This window comes from Miniopterus natalensis, chromosome 9, assembly GCF_054644295.1.
Source record: "Miniopterus natalensis isolate mMinNat1 chromosome 9, mMinNat1.hap1, whole genome shotgun sequence".
NCBI classification, from domain to species: domain Eukaryota; kingdom Metazoa; phylum Chordata; class Mammalia; order Chiroptera; family Miniopteridae; genus Miniopterus; species Miniopterus natalensis.
The window spans coordinates 29,244,689-29,262,824 of NC_142089.1; the positions used below are offsets into that span (position 1 = coordinate 29,244,689).

The 18,136-nt window shown below is 41.7% G+C and overlaps 1 protein-coding gene across 3 annotated transcripts in view; it reads left to right on the forward strand.

The window, feature by feature from the left end:
• Positions 1-18,136, forward strand: part of ELAVL4 (ELAV like RNA binding protein 4) — an 85,029-nt gene that overhangs the window by 21,002 nt on the left and 45,891 nt on the right. For all 3 annotated transcript variants that reach the window (XM_087819996.1, XM_016214175.2, XM_016214179.2), the window contains one exon: positions 14,477-14,717. In XM_087819996.1, coding sequence (XP_087676122.1) covers positions 14,477-14,717 — 241 coding nt within the window. Of the gene's footprint in view, positions 1-14,476; positions 14,718-18,136 lie in introns of those variants that run through there.

Genomic DNA, 18,136 nt, shown 5'->3' on the forward strand with positions numbered 1-18,136 from the left:
TTATTACTTATTCACTCATTTGTTTTTTTTAAAAATCATGCCAGGCATGCCCAGCTCTGACAGTTGTTATAGCAAAATATTCGGGGTCTCCACTGGCTCTGGCTTTGGCTTGTGTGACTTGTAGAAACTCTCACAGGTGGGGCTCTTAGTCAGATTCAGACCCAAAGTGAAAATGAAATATGAGTTTAGGCCTGAAACAGAGGCGTCAGAGGTGGAAGGAATGTGGGAGTGAAGAAATGGACGCTGTAAAGATGGCCTTACCCAGAAAATGGAAATCACCTGGCCTTAAAAATATACTCTTTGGGGACAATTTGAAAAAAGTTGAGGGAGGTAATATAAGAGCAATATATCTTTAAAAGATGAAAGTGCTCCTATTTTTAAATTGATTTTGAAGAGGAGAGCTATGAGAGGTTTATGCTGTGAGCAGAGTGGTGGGGAACAGAGCAAGGAAAGTAGATTTAGCTCTGGAGAGCAGGTGAGCACCTCGAGAGACATCCAGTCATTCATTTATTCTACCAACAAAACCTGGAGCTCTGCGCTGGCCCCTGGGGTTAAAAATGAATCACACACAGCCCCTGTCCTCAAGGAGCTCACAGTCCAATGGTAGAGACAGGAAAATGGAGAGTGTCAGTGCCGTGTGGCAAATGTCCGTGATGGAAGCCTCTACAAGGAACAGAGGTGGGAGCTGTGGTGGGATGTTGGGGAGGGGCATTGGGCCTGATGGCAAGAGAGGAGGGCTTTCCGGGCCAGCGGGAGTGCTTGTGCAGAGTGTGGCATGAGAGAGAACCCGGTGTGTTCTGTCCATCGTTGCTGTTTGCAGAGGGATGTGGTGAGGCCGTGCTTCCCAGGGCTTCTGGAGGTTGCAGTGGGTAAGGAGGAAGATGGGAGTCAGTGACTGGAGGACCTCAGTTCAGGTCCCAACTCTGCAGCTTGTGGACAGGGCCCGGTCACTCTACCCTCTGTTTGCTCCTTAACTCTTCGTTTGCTCACCTGTAAAATGCAAGCGATGAGGGCAGAGAGGTGGGCAAGAATCCCACCCACCTCTCAGTGTCTTCATAAAGATGAAACGGGGTGCTGGGTGTAAATGTGCTTACAAAATTTCCGAAGTCTAGCATGTGATTTAATGAATTCTTTCTAGTGGCTTTGTGAAGTTCATCTCATTTCTCCAGGGAGATCACATGTGCTGTGTTAGCTCTGCACTTCCTACCACACCTTTCTGAAGGGCCCTGGAAAATCCTCTTGAAGTGCATTTGGTCAATGTACCTGCTCCTGGGGTCCACAGAGAGGCAGGGCAGTCCTGGTGGAAGGTGGACCAAGAGCAACCCCTGCTCTTCCACCCTGAGTAGGTCCATGTGGAAGGTCAGAAATGCCTGCTGCTATCAGTATACAGGATGCACTGGCGACTTACTGAAATTTCCCATGAAAACAAGAGGGGTTTCCTTTCTGAAAATCAGAAACCCTAATGAATATGCTTATTACATACGTATATACCTTTAACCCATGCACAATAGAGGGTTTTTCCTAAAGGGCAGAGTGTACCAGAAATTGTAAGAGTTAAAAACAATGTTTTTATTCTTCATTTGTTAAAGTTTGCTTAATCCCTCCCCCTTTGCCCTGTACTTTCCTGACTGGTTTTATTGTGAGACCTTATTAGTTAATGTTTGTGAAGCATTTTGTAGATGAAGGAAATGGCTATCGACGTAGATGATGAGCAGTTACCTTTTTAAGTGTTCTTTCCTACTTCAGAAATTCAATTCCAAGGATTATTCTTACCAACTCTTAGATTAGTCAATTTTGCCACCTGCAACACTTTATTTAATAGGCACATATTTTCAGAATGTTACATTTTGGACAAGGGGAATGAGCATGTATTGAGAGCTTATTTGTGCCGAGCTCTGATGCCTTAAATTTGTTATTTTTAATCTTCATGTCACCCTTGCAAAGGCAAATAGAATTGTCCAAATTTTTCAGATGAGGACATTTTAATTGCACCTTGGGGAGTCTTTAAGTGGTTAAACCAAGGTCAAGGCTGGAGCTGGTTTTCAAACCCAGATCTGATCAACTTCAAGCCTCATGCTCTTTCCATTCCACCATGTAGAATTTTCCATTAAGACGTTTCCTGTAAGATCCATTTACTTGTCAATATTTACTAATAGCAGATACAAGCCTAGAATTGTTTTAATCAGATTAGATCATTTACTTTCTCTAAGACCACTGAGTTATATGTTATGGTGATAGGAACATTTTCCTCAGACTCCAAGGTTTAGGAAAGGGCAAAGGGCACAGAATTTGGTTTCAGATTTGAGTTCAAGTTGCCGTCCTGGCTGAGTGACAGCGGACGCCGCCTGGAGCTTCACTTCTCCATCATGTCTAGGCTTCCTCAGTGGTAAAAGGGGAAGTGACAATGACCTACTTTGCAAAGTTGTGGGAGAATGAAGTGAAGTAACGTACACCATTTATGATGTGCAACTGTTGGTAGCATTGGAAGGAGTTAGTGGTAGTTGTGTGCCAAAGCATTTTCCTGTGTAACCCACAGCACTTTTTAATCAGCTTTATCACAGGATCTCCATTTCCTGAGCCTCTGCCATGCTCTGAGCAGGGACTTTGCTAGGCACTTTGTATATACCTCTTCATTACCACATTTATAACATTATATAGTAATTACTTATTTACTTATTTATTTACATCCTTGCAGGCAGGGACTTCTTTTCTCTCCTTGTATCCTTGGCATGTAACATAATGGCTTCTGGCCCAGCAAAGGAACTCATTAATGTTAAGGAACTTAGCGTGGCTTTCGCTCCTTTGTACTGCTTGTCTTCTTTTCAGAGCTAACTGCAGTTGTGGGAAGGGGCTGTGCAAATAAAGCACTATATCAGCATTATTAAATTGTTACTTACAACCTGCTTCCACATAGGCCTGAACTAAGGAAATTTTAGGTTGCACTAATTGGAGAGTTGAAAGAGTTTGCCAAGCAAATTTACTTTTATCTGTGATTTCAAAGGACATGGTTACCTTACTAAAGGAAGTAAACTTTTTCCACACTTTAGTGTATATACAGGTATCATATCCAAATCATCCTTAGGGGCATATTAACTTAGTCCTGAAAGAGCCTGAGAATTATGTATTATGCAGTTTGATTTTTAGTGTAAAGGTAGTAATTTTGAAATGTGTGTTTTAAAAATTCTGTTTCTGAATTTTTAAAATGCCACTTTGACTCTTGCCCAATTAGTGTGAATTTGTGAGATTTCAAAAGACTATTTTGAAAAAGACAAGATCATGAAGACAGAAATATTAACTATTCTCTGTTCTAATTATAACATTTTCTGTTGTTATGAGGCAAGTTCATAAAAATACATATAGTAGGAGATTTTAAAAAATAGAACAGTGAGGAAGGTGAGGTAAAGGAAAATTAAGAGAATTTTAAAATAAGCTAAATTTAGAGGTAAAGTTTGTGTTTAAAAAGATCTAAAGTTTGCAATGAGGTCCTTTGCGCTTTCTTTACACACAGAGAGCTACGGACTTGGCGTCATTTTCCCAGCAATATTATAAAGAGGGGACCCAAAGAATTACAGGATGCAGAGCCCATAAGACAAAAGCAAACCCATCGCACGAAGGACAGAGAATATCAGTGGCTCATTGTCATAACGAGGTACTTGCCTCCATGCAGACCAAAATATAATGATACTTGGTATCTGCTTCTTATTCATGAGATTTTTAATAAATATGTATTAGGAGGATCTCCGCGTGCAGGAAAGAGAGAAGCTTAAAAAGCATGGCGTGGAGTGTTGCTTGACAGTGTCATACATTCACTAGATGTCCTTGAAGATGGAGCGCAGAACAGAGATCAGGGAAATTTTGGCAGCTGCGCTTGGGAAAATAAATGGCTGCTGTGTGATTGGGCAGATCCTGAAAGCAGGCTCCTGCTCAAACCATGTAATTAAGAAAAGTGGAGCTTTTGTCCAAGTGCAGAATGTTCATAATATCAGAGTTTGTCAGCAGGAGCTTTTAGAACGGATCAGTACTTTTCACTCCCTGCTCCAGGGAATGTTTTCTTGTAAATCGTCTTCTCTCCTTGCGGCCTCGTGAAGGTCGCTGCCTGGCGACAAGGCCGACTCAGGTTGTAACCTTGCACGGCGAGTCAGGTGAAGGGGAGGCCAACCAGAGACTGTTTCTAGAAATGTGATTCTTCTTCACTTGGGCTCCTGTGTGCCCTCTAAGGTAGGAGCAAACGGAGGGCGGCCAAGGAGAGAGCCTGCAGGAAGACTCTGGGAAGGAGATGGAATCACTTTTAATACGGTGTCTCTGAATGGGTTTGAAGGACTTATTTTCTTTCTTTTTAAAAAATAACTTCTCCCCAGATTATAAAAGTGCTGTATTTTCATTGTAGAATAAATAAACAGAAAAACTGGAAAATAAAGATGGAGACAAGTAATTGAGATAATCAATTTTTCACCTTTCTTCTACATTGATCATACACATTTTCTTATGTTATAAAAACCCACCTTAACCATAATTGTAACAGCTGCAGAATAACACTATACAATAACTTACTTAGTCATCCCCCTTGTTGGGCCCTTCGGTTGTTTCTATTTTTTCACTCAGTTTTCTTAATATAGCTTATTGTGCATACTTTTGGTCTAGAGGATTCTGGATTCTTTTCTGAGCTTAAGAATGGGTCACTGGATCCAAAAATACAAGCATAACATTATGTTCAGAAAGGCTGTGTCAATACATACTTCGACCAGTAATGATGAGGTAGACGCTTTCACTGCACCTTAAAGCTTGACAGTTACAAACCCTGAATTTCTACCTTTTCTGTAAATATGTGGTCCACAAATAATTCAAAGACACTTCTGCCATCTCAGGTCTGCGTTCTCACCGGCACTGACTCAGTTTCACGTGTACCCATCTGCCTTCCCATAGGGTGCCCAGAAGGAGTGGTAGTCCAACTACCTCTCTGAGATAGTTTGAGGGATAAAGTTCTATCGGGTCAAAAAGTCTTTTTTTCTAATGTTTTTCTTATATAAAAATAAAAGAAAGGAAGTCAGTGAAGGAGGAAATTAAAAATAAAATTTCAAGTGTAATAAAGTAGTTTTCAAATTTAAAACACCCGTTTCAGAACAATGTTTGGGATCTTTTCACTAATGAACATGTAGATATACTATGAGTCTGTGTGAACTGTCCATGGATCGAATTTATCGTGGCGGCTTATACATACATTGAGGTGCTGAGAACTGTTTTATTTCACTCTGCATCTTTAGTGTCAGGATGCCCCCAAAGAGGCTCTCCTTGAATGCACAATTGGAAGAGCCGTAGGCATATAATTCCTCTCAGCAAAAGAAGGTTGCTGTGTGCAGATTTTTCTAGACACTAACTCCCTCTATTCCCCTCCACTCTCCTCCCAAGCTGGGTTAAGAAAACAAGTATTAATTTTCAAAATAAAAGTTAGTTTTATGTAGACTTATGAAGCGTTTAATGAGTGTGCATAAAACTTAAATTCAGAGACATGACCCAGATCTTCAGATCATGATAGAGATATACAGAATAACACATTGCTTTTCACAGCTGAATTTCAGTGAGTTTGCTCACACTCTGAGCCACTAGCCAGGCATTTTATAAATATACAGTATTTATGTTTACATGAATTGTGCCATTGGCTATTGTTTATGCATTTAATCAGAAGACAAGTCCAACTTAATCAGTCCGTGGGCAGTTTTACAAATGATTCATTAATGTTTTTTGTATGGAAGATGAAGATAATATATTTACTGTCACAACTGGTTGCCGTCCCAACAGGTACTCGTAACTTATTATTAGGCATTTTGATTATTTTCCCCATATTAACATTCAGAGTTTGGGGGCTTAAAACATAGGATGGGAAAGGAATTGTTTTCCAATTGATTTTTTGTTGTTGTTAAAGTTAATATTTTTGCCTGAGAGCTTGCCCACGAAATTGTATTTATATTAAAATGAAAACATTTGTCTTTTTCAAATATGCCTTTAATAAAGAAAGCAGATTGAAAGTCTGAAATTGTATTCAGTTAGTGGCCATTTTGGAAGAGAGGGCTGAGCTGGGCGTGGGCTGGGGAAGGGAAAGGTCGCCTCTTCTTTGTAACGACCTGGACGATCAAGCGGCCCCTGAGCTCTGGACAGCGTCCTGCAAAAGTCTGTGAAAACCAGATACCCCGGGGCTTTACCGGGGCTGCCCCGGGTGCGTACAGCAAAGCACTCGGCCGAACTGAAGCCCGAAGGAGCGCTGTAAGGCATGAAGGCGGCCGGTACTTATACCAGCGGGGAAATGTGTGTGATGCGCCTGGGGAAGATGATTAAAAACTTGGTTTGCTGTGAATTCGAGAATAATGCCGAAGAGAAATTAAATTTTGATTCCGCGTTTCGCATCCATGCCAGCCCTGCTGCTCTAAGCGCCAGGGCCTGTCGCTGTCCCGGGGCCGCTGACCCTTTGGAGGCCCCGCCTGCTGGCCGCCCCGAGAAGGTGCTGCAGGAAGGGGGTGCCTCCAGCTCGCCTCCTGTTACCAACAGCACGTGTTTGGGGTGCAGGCAGTTAGGCCCGAAGCAGGGCTGTCACTTCAGTGTCAGCACAACGCAGGATGGGTCTGTGCGTATTTCATGTACGTGCATTTGGTGAGAAGGGAGAGTCATTAGAGAAACTCTCGAGTGGGTTGCTTAAAAGAAATGGGTGTATACAATTGATTTTAATTCATTATTTGTTTACCTGCCCTCCTCTCCCATCCTCCCAACTTGAACCCTCAAGGGCAGGAACCAAATTATTTTTGTTTCCCCAGCTCCTAGAATAATGCTTTGGTCTGTAATAGCATTCGATAAACCTGTGTTGAATTGAATACACTTGTTTTTAAGAATATGCTGAGAATTTATTACCACATAACTTCCTAGAGTAAATAGGTCTTTTTGGGTTATTTGTGCATCTGCCCAAAGGTATTATTAAACTGTCAGCATGTTTTCCCCAGTTGGAATTAAATTATTTTTTTTGTTTTCTAGTTACCTTCCAGCGGGATCTACAGAAACTTGGTACAATGGTTTTGGGGGACATGAGTGCAGTCTGCAGCCACATTCCCCTGGTCCAGGGGTCTCTGTGAATCATCATCTATGGTTTGGTTGGAAGGGGGGGTATATTTCCAAGTTCCCTTTTCCTGGAGTGGTCAGATCATCAATCTCAGTCCTCCTTTTGGACGCCATTAATAACAGTGTCTCCTTCCCAGTTGAATAATAACCAGGAAAACATTGCATTTAGGAAAAAATATTAACCCAAAGAGGTTGAGCAAATTAAAGCCTCTTGGAAAGAAGGAGGGGAGAGTATGGATTTATGAGCTGATGGACAAAACTTTAAAGAAACATTAATTGAGGGGTTGTAAGGTCATTTGTAGTATCTTTCAAGGAGCAAGAAGAGAAGTGAGGAATTATTCCTAAAAATAAGATCTGTCTTTAAGAACACAGACCCTGCTGTGTAATTTTGGAGATTTGTTTTTCAGACTTTTGAAAGGCAGAGGCGATACAGTGTCTGGGCTGCTCCACCCGCGTCTAACATACTGTGTATCAGGATTGTGTAAGGGTTAAGCGGAAAAGCCGGCAGAGAGAATTAGGATTTTATTTTTGTTCTCATGAATAATTTAAATCTATTTCTTTAATGGTTTGATTCAGTGACTGCCCTTGGTAAACATTATTCTTTGTGCTCTTGGGAGTGCTCGATCTATTACGTAAGGGTTAGCCTTCATACATAAATTTTGCAAAGTCCTTCCACGTGATAAAAGAAAACACCTTTAAATACGCATTAAAATACTTAATAACATACTTTTGTGTGTCTCAGAGGTTCACACCTGAGACATGTTTGCAATCAGTACATTCCTTTAGCGTCTTTCTCATTTCTGGGAATACTGACACTTAGAGGGCACTCCAAGTAGAGGGGACAGTATTTGGAAAAGAAACATCATATTCCTGTGACCTTTCAGGTTTTGGGTTTTTTTGGTTTTTTTATCCTTTTGCCTAAATTGAGCATCAAGGCCACCTCTCCACCAAAAAAAAAAAAAACAGAAGTTGAGGACCCAAGAGCACTGTGTTGGGAGCATAAGGGCCCTGCACTGGATTTTTGGATGACAGATGTTAGTAGTGAGTTCTGTGCAGGGCAGTTTCCTGTCATGTAAACTTGTAACCTTTTAGTTGCCTCATGAAGTAAATCCTGAAAGTATAAACTACATTAAGATACTTAAATGCAAGACCGTACAGTTTATTGTCAGACTGCCATTTTTATGGAAAATATTGGAGCAAAGACAGGATGTGGTGTGGCTGACAGGCTTGGTCTGTGGTGGCACTTGTGATGTGGCTTTCTGGGGCCCAGGACAATGCCTCTGTCCTCAGCTGTGAGGATCAGCCCTGAAACTCTAGCCTGACTTCCCCAAACTTGAGTAAACGAACGCCTTCTGAAGAGTGGGGACGAAGGGAGATGTAAAGAATTCATGAGCTGATGGAAGAACTGTTAAAGGGGCCTCTAGGTACATTTTTAGTACTTTAGTACTCATCGCAGCTTTCAAATTTTGGAATGGACTTGCTTCCAGCATGCTCAGCTAACTATTTTCTCCCAGCTTGTACGAGGAGTCAGGTGGAGGGTTGGTGAGTGGGAAGGTGGGGGAATGGGGTTCTAAACTTTCTTATCAAGAAGTAAGAAGAATGTTAGTCTACATAAAGGTGCCCCCAAAACGTCACAGGCTTGAGTAGAAAAAAATCACTTTGGAGATTTCAATCTGGAGACAAAAGATTGGCTCTACTGTATATAAAATGTTGCATGCATGTACGTTTTTCTGGCGAGAAAGGGAAAAGGCATTCAACAGGTTCTCTAAGGAGCCAATGTCAGCCAAAGTTTCAGCCCTCCTGCTTGAATGAATGCCTCTTAAAATCTGCGTTTTAAATAATATTCAAATGTATGCCCAGCATATAATAGGTACTCAATAACTGTTCTGCCTTCTTTTGTTATATGTAAAATGGGATGACATTAATACCTTATTAGCTTGTAGTTTTTCCCAGGGTTGTTTTAGGGATCCAGTGAACTCTTGGGCATGCAAGGACTTTTGTTCATTCAGTAGTCCTTTATCCAGAACGTACTAATTGTTAGGCCTGTTCTACATGCAGGAGGTACTGTAATAAGTAAAACAGATGCAGTCTTTGGCCATGGAGCTCAGAGTTCAGGTCGCCGTTCTTTGTGAAATGTAAAGAGCTATACTCAGAAAAGTATGGAGGTTAGACCATCACCACACTTCTGTTCAAATGCATTTCTGTGACATGGCCACCCCTCACCTCCCCCTCACCCCCCAAAAAAAGGAAGAAGAAGAAATAAGCCCTCATCCATGTTTGCATTGTCACAAGAGTACTCAAGTGAGATAGTCTGTAGACATGGGCTCAGTCCCATCTCTGCCTCTAACTAGCAGTGTGACCTAAGCAAGCCACTTACCCTTTCTCGTCCTCAATTTCCTCATCATTAAAATTATGGGGTTGGGCCCTGTGGTCCCTAATGTTCTCTGATATCTGTCATGTATCCACACTGTGAACTCAGTGGGGGCCGGCTCCTTGCCTGTGTTATCTCTGTATCCCGTGGCCTAGCACAGTGCCTAGCACACTGGGGCTCTGTCTCTGTTCATTTAACATACCCAGATCCAGCCATAGTGGAAATAAACCTTTCTTTATGTGCATATGACCTGGCATGTCCAGAAAGTAGAATAACAGATACCTTGAGTGGATAATAGCGAGACATGTGCTTGAACAGGTAATTAGGACCATTGGAAAGGACCCAACATTGTGGCGAGGGAGATGTCATGAAGGGCAGAGAGGGTTGGCATTTTTTTTCAGGAGTACCCTGAGAAAGAGGTGGACCCAGCCTCTACTTCTTACCTCCCTTGCCCAGAGATAAACAACCCTGAGTGATGATCCAGCAGCTGCAAGTATGAGGCCTTCTCTCTTGCTTTTGTTGCATATTTTGCAGAAAAGAGTGGTGGGGAGGGGTGAGGTTAATGCGTTGAGTGTGAGTAATTAGTCATTCAAACCGTTGACATTTACAATGACAGGATTTGAGTGCCTACCTTATTGTGCACTGCTCTAATAGTTTATCCCTGAAATTTTCTGCCTGTATAATGTTTCTTAAAATATATCACAGGAACATAAAAGATTTAATGTAGTGCTTTGTACAACCATTAGAGTTTGAAGTCAACTGAACCTCCTCAATGCTCTATCCTGGATGCCGACTCTCTTTCAGCTTCTTAATTGCCGTTCAGAAGAGGGAAGGAGGGCAAGTCAGGGGCTTGGAACCTGGTCAGCTGCAAAGTTGGCCATGAGACCCACACAGAATGTTTTATTAAAATACATTTGCACATTTGAATAATTGATATATTTATTTGCAATGAAAATTGTGCTGTTAGAGTATCAAAGATCATAGGCTGGGGAAGCAAGTATTCTGATTTTGCAGAGCCACCCCCGTGCCGATTGGAGGATATGCTTCCCACTAACACACATGTTTACCTCTAGCCTGTCTGCCAAGAAGAGATTACAGCTGTCCTCTCTTTAAGATCTGTCATGTAAACCTGAAATGTAGTTTCATATTGTTGGGTTTGTTATCTTTATATCTTGATATCTTCTCTTATTTTCCAAGTAATGGTGTTAAGTCCTCTTGGTTGACTTATGTGTTAGACTTGATTCTGACATTTTACATATCTGATTCTTTTTGTAAGTCTGTTTTGCATCCTGGGATGCATCGTTAAGACCAGTGAGGGGTCTTATTACGCGAGGTATATTCATACCTTTGCAAAAGTTTCTCAACTTTAGAACTGCGTGTTTTTGTTGGGAAAACTCTGTGTGTGCCTGTGTGTATTTTCATCAGTTTTTTCTGAATACACCAAAAGATAACTGTGTAGCATGTGTAGAGCAAAGTGAGCTCCAGCTCCATCAGGCGAGAATGGCTTGGCCTGATGTACAGGAGCTCCGTGTGGAACGTTGCATCTCATGGCTGCTGTACAAAGGTTTTAGCCATTAGGATTGTCTGATCTACAGATGGCGGCTCAGCTCCATGAGTCAACATACATTAGGAAATCCACATAGGCTATAAGGAGATCCAGAGAGCTGACTGAGGAACTGAAATTACTTTGCTACAGGCTTGATACTTCTTAGACCTTTCTGGAGCAGAGAGACCTATGAGACGTCACATGGACAAGTGGCTGACTTTCACCCCGTGTGTCTGTGAGGCGAGCAGCCAGTGAACCAAAGACGAACCCAGCTTCAGGTGACCTTTAAAGTCTTAGTCCCTTAGAATCTTAGCGTGCTTGGATATGACTTATATTACTCTTCATACTCCATTTCAACGCCCCAAAAGATGCCACAAAAGTGCAGGCTATTTTCTAGGTATTTGTGGAAGAGCTGTAAGAAGGGTAACCTGAGAAAGGTAGCAAGCGGGGAAGGTGTTCTATAGATTATGGGACTGGCCTTTTCTTCCATGAAATCCAAATGTAGTAGTTGGGCAGCTCTGTGGTTCTGCTAGCCAAGCCTCCTGAATTGGATAAACTCTGTTTTTCAAGTTCTTTATCGAGTTGGCAGTGCTCCGTGTGTTTGTTGCCTGGACACCTGACTCACTGAAGCAGTGAGACGACACAGCCAATGGAGGCACTGCACAGACCCAGGAGGCCGGACGGCTTGGCGAGCAGACACCTGCCTCCCAGCCAGGAGTCGTGATGATGTTCCACAACATCATCTCCATTAGCATGGCCCCCTCCCCTGGGCACAGCTCCCTCATTTTTCCTGGACCCAAGCTTGCCTCAAGGGCAGAGCAGCTGAATAGGCTTTGCTGGGTGCAGTTTCTGTCAAAGCCGAGGAGTGCTTGATTTAAGGCTCTTTTCAGGAGCTCTTTGCTTTCTACTTGCTGCCTGGACCAGCCTTCCAGAATCTCATAGTTGGCCTAAAGCCAAGAAGAGAGTTCTGTGAGTGATTAAAGTTACTTACGTGATGGTAAAGAGTCTTAGAAGCTCCCCACCATCCTCAATCTGCCTAATTTCTCTGACTTATTTTTTGTTGTTGTTTCATTTCCCATATATGGTCATCAGAAGAGGAAACAATTACAGTTACACTCACCTATGTAGGGCATGATGAGGAATAATAGCTATGATGCCTCTAGGCACTTTATCTCGGCACTTAATAAATACATATGTGACCCGTCATTCTGAAGATAGCCCTGTGCAATAGGCTTTATTCCAGTGTACAAAGAGGAAACTGAGGCTTAACCCGAATGTACATATGCCCTCAGACACAAAAATAGACTTCCAGGAATATTCCCAACAGAGATAAAAATAATAGCAAAATGTGATATTTTCACACAATGGGATTGTCTACAGCAGTGGAGAAGAACAACCTGCCACTACACTTGACACGTGGATGACACCCAAACATGTGTGAAAAGACATAAAAGCGTATGTATTGTGTGACTTCATGTATATAAAGTTCCAAACAAATAAAAACAAATCTATGGATTAGAAACAGTTACCACTGGGGAGTGATGTGAATGGTAGGGGTGGTGAACTGAGGAAGGCTTCTGGGATGCTAGTCATGTTCTGTACAGTGACCCAAAAGGTGGTTACTCAGGTGTGAGTCGTGCTCACTTTGTGAACATTCTTTGAGTTCTACCCTCTAGATGTATATACTTTATCACATGTGCATTATTTTAGAATGCTTATTCCCCAAAACTCTCTGAGCAGTCAGATGGTAATAATAATGGAACCTGCTAGTCATCAGAACTCTGCTAAGCCATGGTTTTCATGTCTATAAAATGTAGAGAATAGTAGGTAAAGGAGGGACATCTGTAATTCTCTCAACAATAAAGATAAATTTTTTAAAATATAGAGAATATTAGAATATGCCTCATTGCCTTCTTGTGAGGAGTCAGTTAGAAGAGTCACATCATATGGTTGGTGGAGTGACTTTAATTAATATCAGTTATCGTGGTTATGTTCCCACCACTATTCCAGTGCTTTACGTCGTGACACCAGATCCTCCTTACCACCGAGCAGGGCGGGTGGCATTGTTCCCATTTTTTCAAATGAGAAAAACTAAGTTTCTTCCCCAAGGTCACACAGCTAGTGACTGGCAGAGCATGACTCCATTTCCAAGGAGTTGATGATCAGTTTCAGAGGAGACAGAAGGCCTGTCATGAAGGCTGAGTAAGAGATGGTAGTAGGACAGGGTGGAAAAGTGGGGCTGATGGGCTGCATTTGAGGCCAGGAAAATTGGGTGCAGGCCCAGACTCTGCCCCACTTTCCCATGATGACAAAGAAGTTGCTGGAATTCATTTCAAACTTGAGTGTTCTGAACTAGATTTTATTCCCTTAAGTGTCTTCCAGCTCTGAAATTCTGTGATTCTCCACGTTTTTCATACCATATGGGGCATCTTCATGACCTAGCTCCATAAGCTTAAACCCATTGTCCATGAAAACCTCATTCTAGTGTCATCTTCTTAATACTTTCCCCTGAATCCCCCTATGCTATTAGCAGGGTTAATTACTCCTCACTACGTCTGTTGTCCTTCTGCAAGCCGTTTGCCTGTCTGTGTCCTCTATAGACAGTCAATTCCCTGAGGACAGAGACTAAGATTTATTCATCTCTTTATTCCCAAGCAGGCTGCCTGGAACAGTTCAGACATTTGTGGAAAATTTGTTTAATTAACTATTTAAATCCAGAGAAAGTCCTTTTTGAGTAATGTGTGGAAGGACAAGCTCAGGATGTGCTGGACATAAGGTGGAAACCTGGAGAGAGCTTTTCCTTAATGTTTTTTTCATTTTAATAGAAGTCCAAGAGAAATAGTAACAGAGTGACTGGGTCAAAATCTCAGTAGATAACTTTGTAGCTCCCCAGCATGTGCTTATGAAATCTGAAGTTTGATCAGTGATTAAGCATCAGTGAAAATCTAAACCCTTCCTATATGGAACAGCTCTACTTAATTTAATGTCACTTTACTTTAGGAGATAGTTAATAAACAGGTACCGTATTTGATCTTGTGAGCATAGCCCTCTATATTTAGCTTTTCAGCTTTAATGGAGCTATAATTTTAATCATGATTATTACTTTACATTTTAATTATAATTTGGTGTGGCTTAAGTATACATTTCTGAGAGTGATTGTGTAATGAAAACAGGAATTAGCTTTTCATTAACAAAATAATGGGAGAGTTCCCACTGCATTCTAGTCTGTGTTCAAAATCTATGGGCTGGCCTAAAAATAGCGAGGGGAGTTTAACATTTTGGTGTAAAACCTGCATCTCAGTCGGCTGTTCTCACAACCCAGTCTCTTTTGCTCCATCTTGCTTTAACTTGTTCTCCTTCGTTTCAAAAAATTAAATCAAATTAAATCTTGAAAAAGACTTTAATTATGTCTTTGAGATTACAAAAGGCTTGTTTTTATTATTTTTATTTTTGTTTAGATAATTAGCACCATGGAGCCTCAGGTGTCAAATGGCCCGACATCCAATACAAGCAATGGACCCTCCAACAACAATAGAAACTGTCCTTCTCCCATGCAGACAGGGGCGGCCACAGATGACAGCAAAACCAACCTCATAGTCAACTATTTACCCCAGAACATGACCCAAGAGGAATTCAGGAGTCTCTTTGGGAGCATTGGTGAAATAGAATCCTGCAAACTCGTGAGAGACAAAATTACAGGTATGCTCTTCTTCCATACTCTAGGCTTGGAACCTGCAGCTGTGTTGTCCCATTAGATGTGCAGACCTTAGCAGAAATGCACGTGCACGGTGATGCATCTGAGTGTCTGCAGTGTGCACCCCGCATTCCAGGGTGGGTGGGCGCTCAGTCCTAAACTCATACGTGTGTGGGAAGAAGATGAAGAATTTGGAGCTTCCTCAGCTTTACTTTCAGTGAATAATCCTTTGGTTCTATCCCTGTTTATTCTTTTTAATATATCTTTATTGATTTCAGAGAGAGGAAGGAGAGGGAGAGAGATAGAAACACCAATAATGAGGGAGTCATTGATCTGCTGCCTCCTGCACCCCCGACTGGGGATGGAGCCCGCAACCCGGGCATGTGCCCTGACCGGGAATCCTACCGCGATCTCCTGGATCCTAGGTTGATGCTCACCCCCTGAGCCATGCCCGGCGGGGTTCCCCTTTTATTCTTAATCAGCCACCCCTTCCCTTTTTTCTTTAGTTCTCCATTCTGCCTCTGCCCTCTGCCCTCTGCCCTCTGCCCTCTGCCTTCCCTATAGTCCAGGCTAGTTTTTATCTACTTACCCCTTTCCTCTCAAGCATTTGGTTTGTGTGTGTCCGATGTTCTTCCATGTGTGGGACAATGTTTTGAGGGGGTGGACTTGGGGAAGGAAGTCACAACTGCCCATCGTCCCTGAGAGGAAATAGGCCCTAAGGGTAGCAGGTTACTCGGGAATGAAACTACTCTGCAGTAGGGGGGACATGCTCAATGAAGAGCTGCATTTGAGGTATTTTATTTCTTTGTTTCGAAGATACTGAGAAGTCAGAGACTTTTTACTTGAAAATGAAACAATACCCTATACAACTTCAATACTTGAGATTTTTAGGTTCTGATTTTTCCCTACCCATAAGCATTCATTGAGGACCTAATGACACTGTAATTCTTGGGGAGTTTCCCTACAGTCTTTTTGGAAGTGAGAACATTTTTTTAGAAAAATATTGGACTACATCATGACAGCAATGAAATGGCTGCTCTCAGTGCTCCACTCCTACAATCATTCACGCTCACCTTCAAGCATTTGTCATGTTTGAGTGTTGACTTTTATTTCCCTTTCTCTGGACAGCTTGATGAGTAACTAGCCTACATAAGAAAAGGGAAACTCTATAAATAAAATAGAAAGATAAACCATTTTGATTTTAAATCAGAGAATCCAGTGTATATGGGTACATGTAAATCATATATATATATATATATATCTACATATATATATTCTTCAGTTCTTCGAATTCACTTATAAATCTGTCCCCCATATAAATTAAGTACTTTGCAAAACCACAAAACTAAAATAACTGTCAAAAATATGTCACATAACCCCTCAAACATAATTTTCTCATCTGTAAAATTAGAAAATAATAGTTATCTCAAAGAGCTATTGTGAGGATTAAATGAGAGAACAGATATATACTACCTAGCACAATGCCTATTGCATAGCAGTCTCTCAGTAAGAGGAGATGTTCTTATTATAGGTACAGTTAGTATGTTTTAAGAGAGTGGCTAGAGCAGAGAAGTTTCATCAAGGTCCCCAAATGGCGGCGGGGCTTTGATGATCTCCGCCCAGAGCACCGACCATCCATCCCTTAACAGGACTGCCTGTGCTCGCAAGAAGCCAGTGTTTAGGTTTCGGAATAATCTTTATATAATAGGATGATCATTCAAACCAAATTAAAACCAGTTAACCGTATGATTTTTCCTCCCACTCCTGTATAGAAAATGTATTTTTGGTGTAGCCTTGCCTTCTAAATAGGGACTCTGCCAGCTGTATTAGTGAATATTATTAATCACCTTTTCAAAAGAGTTCCCTTAGAACTGTAGTGAGATTTTTGAGAAGTACTGATTCATGGTGTTTTTCCTTGTTTTCTAAAGACACATGTTTAAACAAGCAGATTCCTTTACTGAAAGAATGCTAATTTGGTAGTTCACCGAGTGGATTTGAATAGGAATGACAGCTTCCAAGACAGCCTTTAATTTGGTATACAAAACCAAAATTGTCAACTTTGGTTTGTTTAGCACCCTCTCCAGCACAAGCAGAGACATACAATAGCATCTGAGCTTAAAGAAGCTTATGGGTTGAAAGCAGAAATACAATTCAGGCTTTTTTTTTTTTTTTTAATTCAGGCACCAAAAAAAAAATAAGAATTTTATTTGCAGAGAACTTATGGGAATGAGGCAAGGAAATATAGAGAGACTGGAGATATTTGCCCTCATTTGGTAGCAGTGTTTAATAAAAGTAGAACTTGTGGTTGTAAAGAGTGCTTATTAAATTCTTCATTTACACTACCTAATTAATTCTAGCATTTTAAATTAACAGTGAAATTGGTCCCTGCTGTACCATTCCATAGATGCAGCATATTTCCTCCATCCACCCGTTGTTCAGGTTTAATTGGCTACACTAAAAGTCAGAGAAGGAGGGAGAGATAGGGCTGTGGGGAGGTGGGGAAGGAGTGGGAATCGCTTTAGTGGAAGACCCTCTGAGGCCTCTATTTGGGGGTGAGTGACAACCCAGGCTGGTAGAGGTGAGGGATCACACCAGGCAAGTAGAGAGGCTGCTGCTGGTGGTTCAAAAGTCGGGGTAAATTACATCATAGGTATTTTTGTTGCCCTGATTTTTAACATCCCAGTCCCCCCTTTCCTTCAACACCTCCTACAGATCTCAATGCATCTCGATCCTGTGAAGTTTCTAAGGAGTTCTAAATATCCAGCGGGAGGATTGGGGGATGGGAGGTGGCAAAGAGGTAAGAATTCAAGATTAAGATTTTCTAGCCCAAACCATTCTCTAAAGAATGTAATAGATTCCCTTAGAAGGTTCTAAGAGATAGATGATAGATAGATAGATAGATAGATAGATAGATAGATAGATAGATAGATAGATAGACAGATAGATATCGATAGAGAGAGAGACTCTTTGTTGATGGCATTGCCAGTAGGCTGGACTCACTCCTGGCTGTGGATTGTCAAGGTATTCTCCACTTGAGAACACAGAGGGGAAATCTGGGCATGGACATAATTGCTATCATTCATCAAGTACTTACACTATGCCAGGTACCTGCTAAGCACTGGACATACCTTATTTCATTTAACACTAAGAACAGCTGCCATTTTCTTAGATGTAGAAACTGAAGCTTAGTGAGGCTAAGTAACTTAACCAGGCATCATAGTTAGCAGCAGATGGTGGGGCTGGGAGTCACCCCTAGTTTCCAAAAGCATGATCTCACCAGGAAGCATGTGCAGGGTGCCTGAGTAGTGGTTGCTGGCCACCCTCTGGAGAGTCTACCTCGTGCGCACGTTGGCCTTAAACGAGACTCTTGTGTGTAACAGGAGGCAGAGATACCAATACTTACCTTCCTCTGGGGATGCAAGTC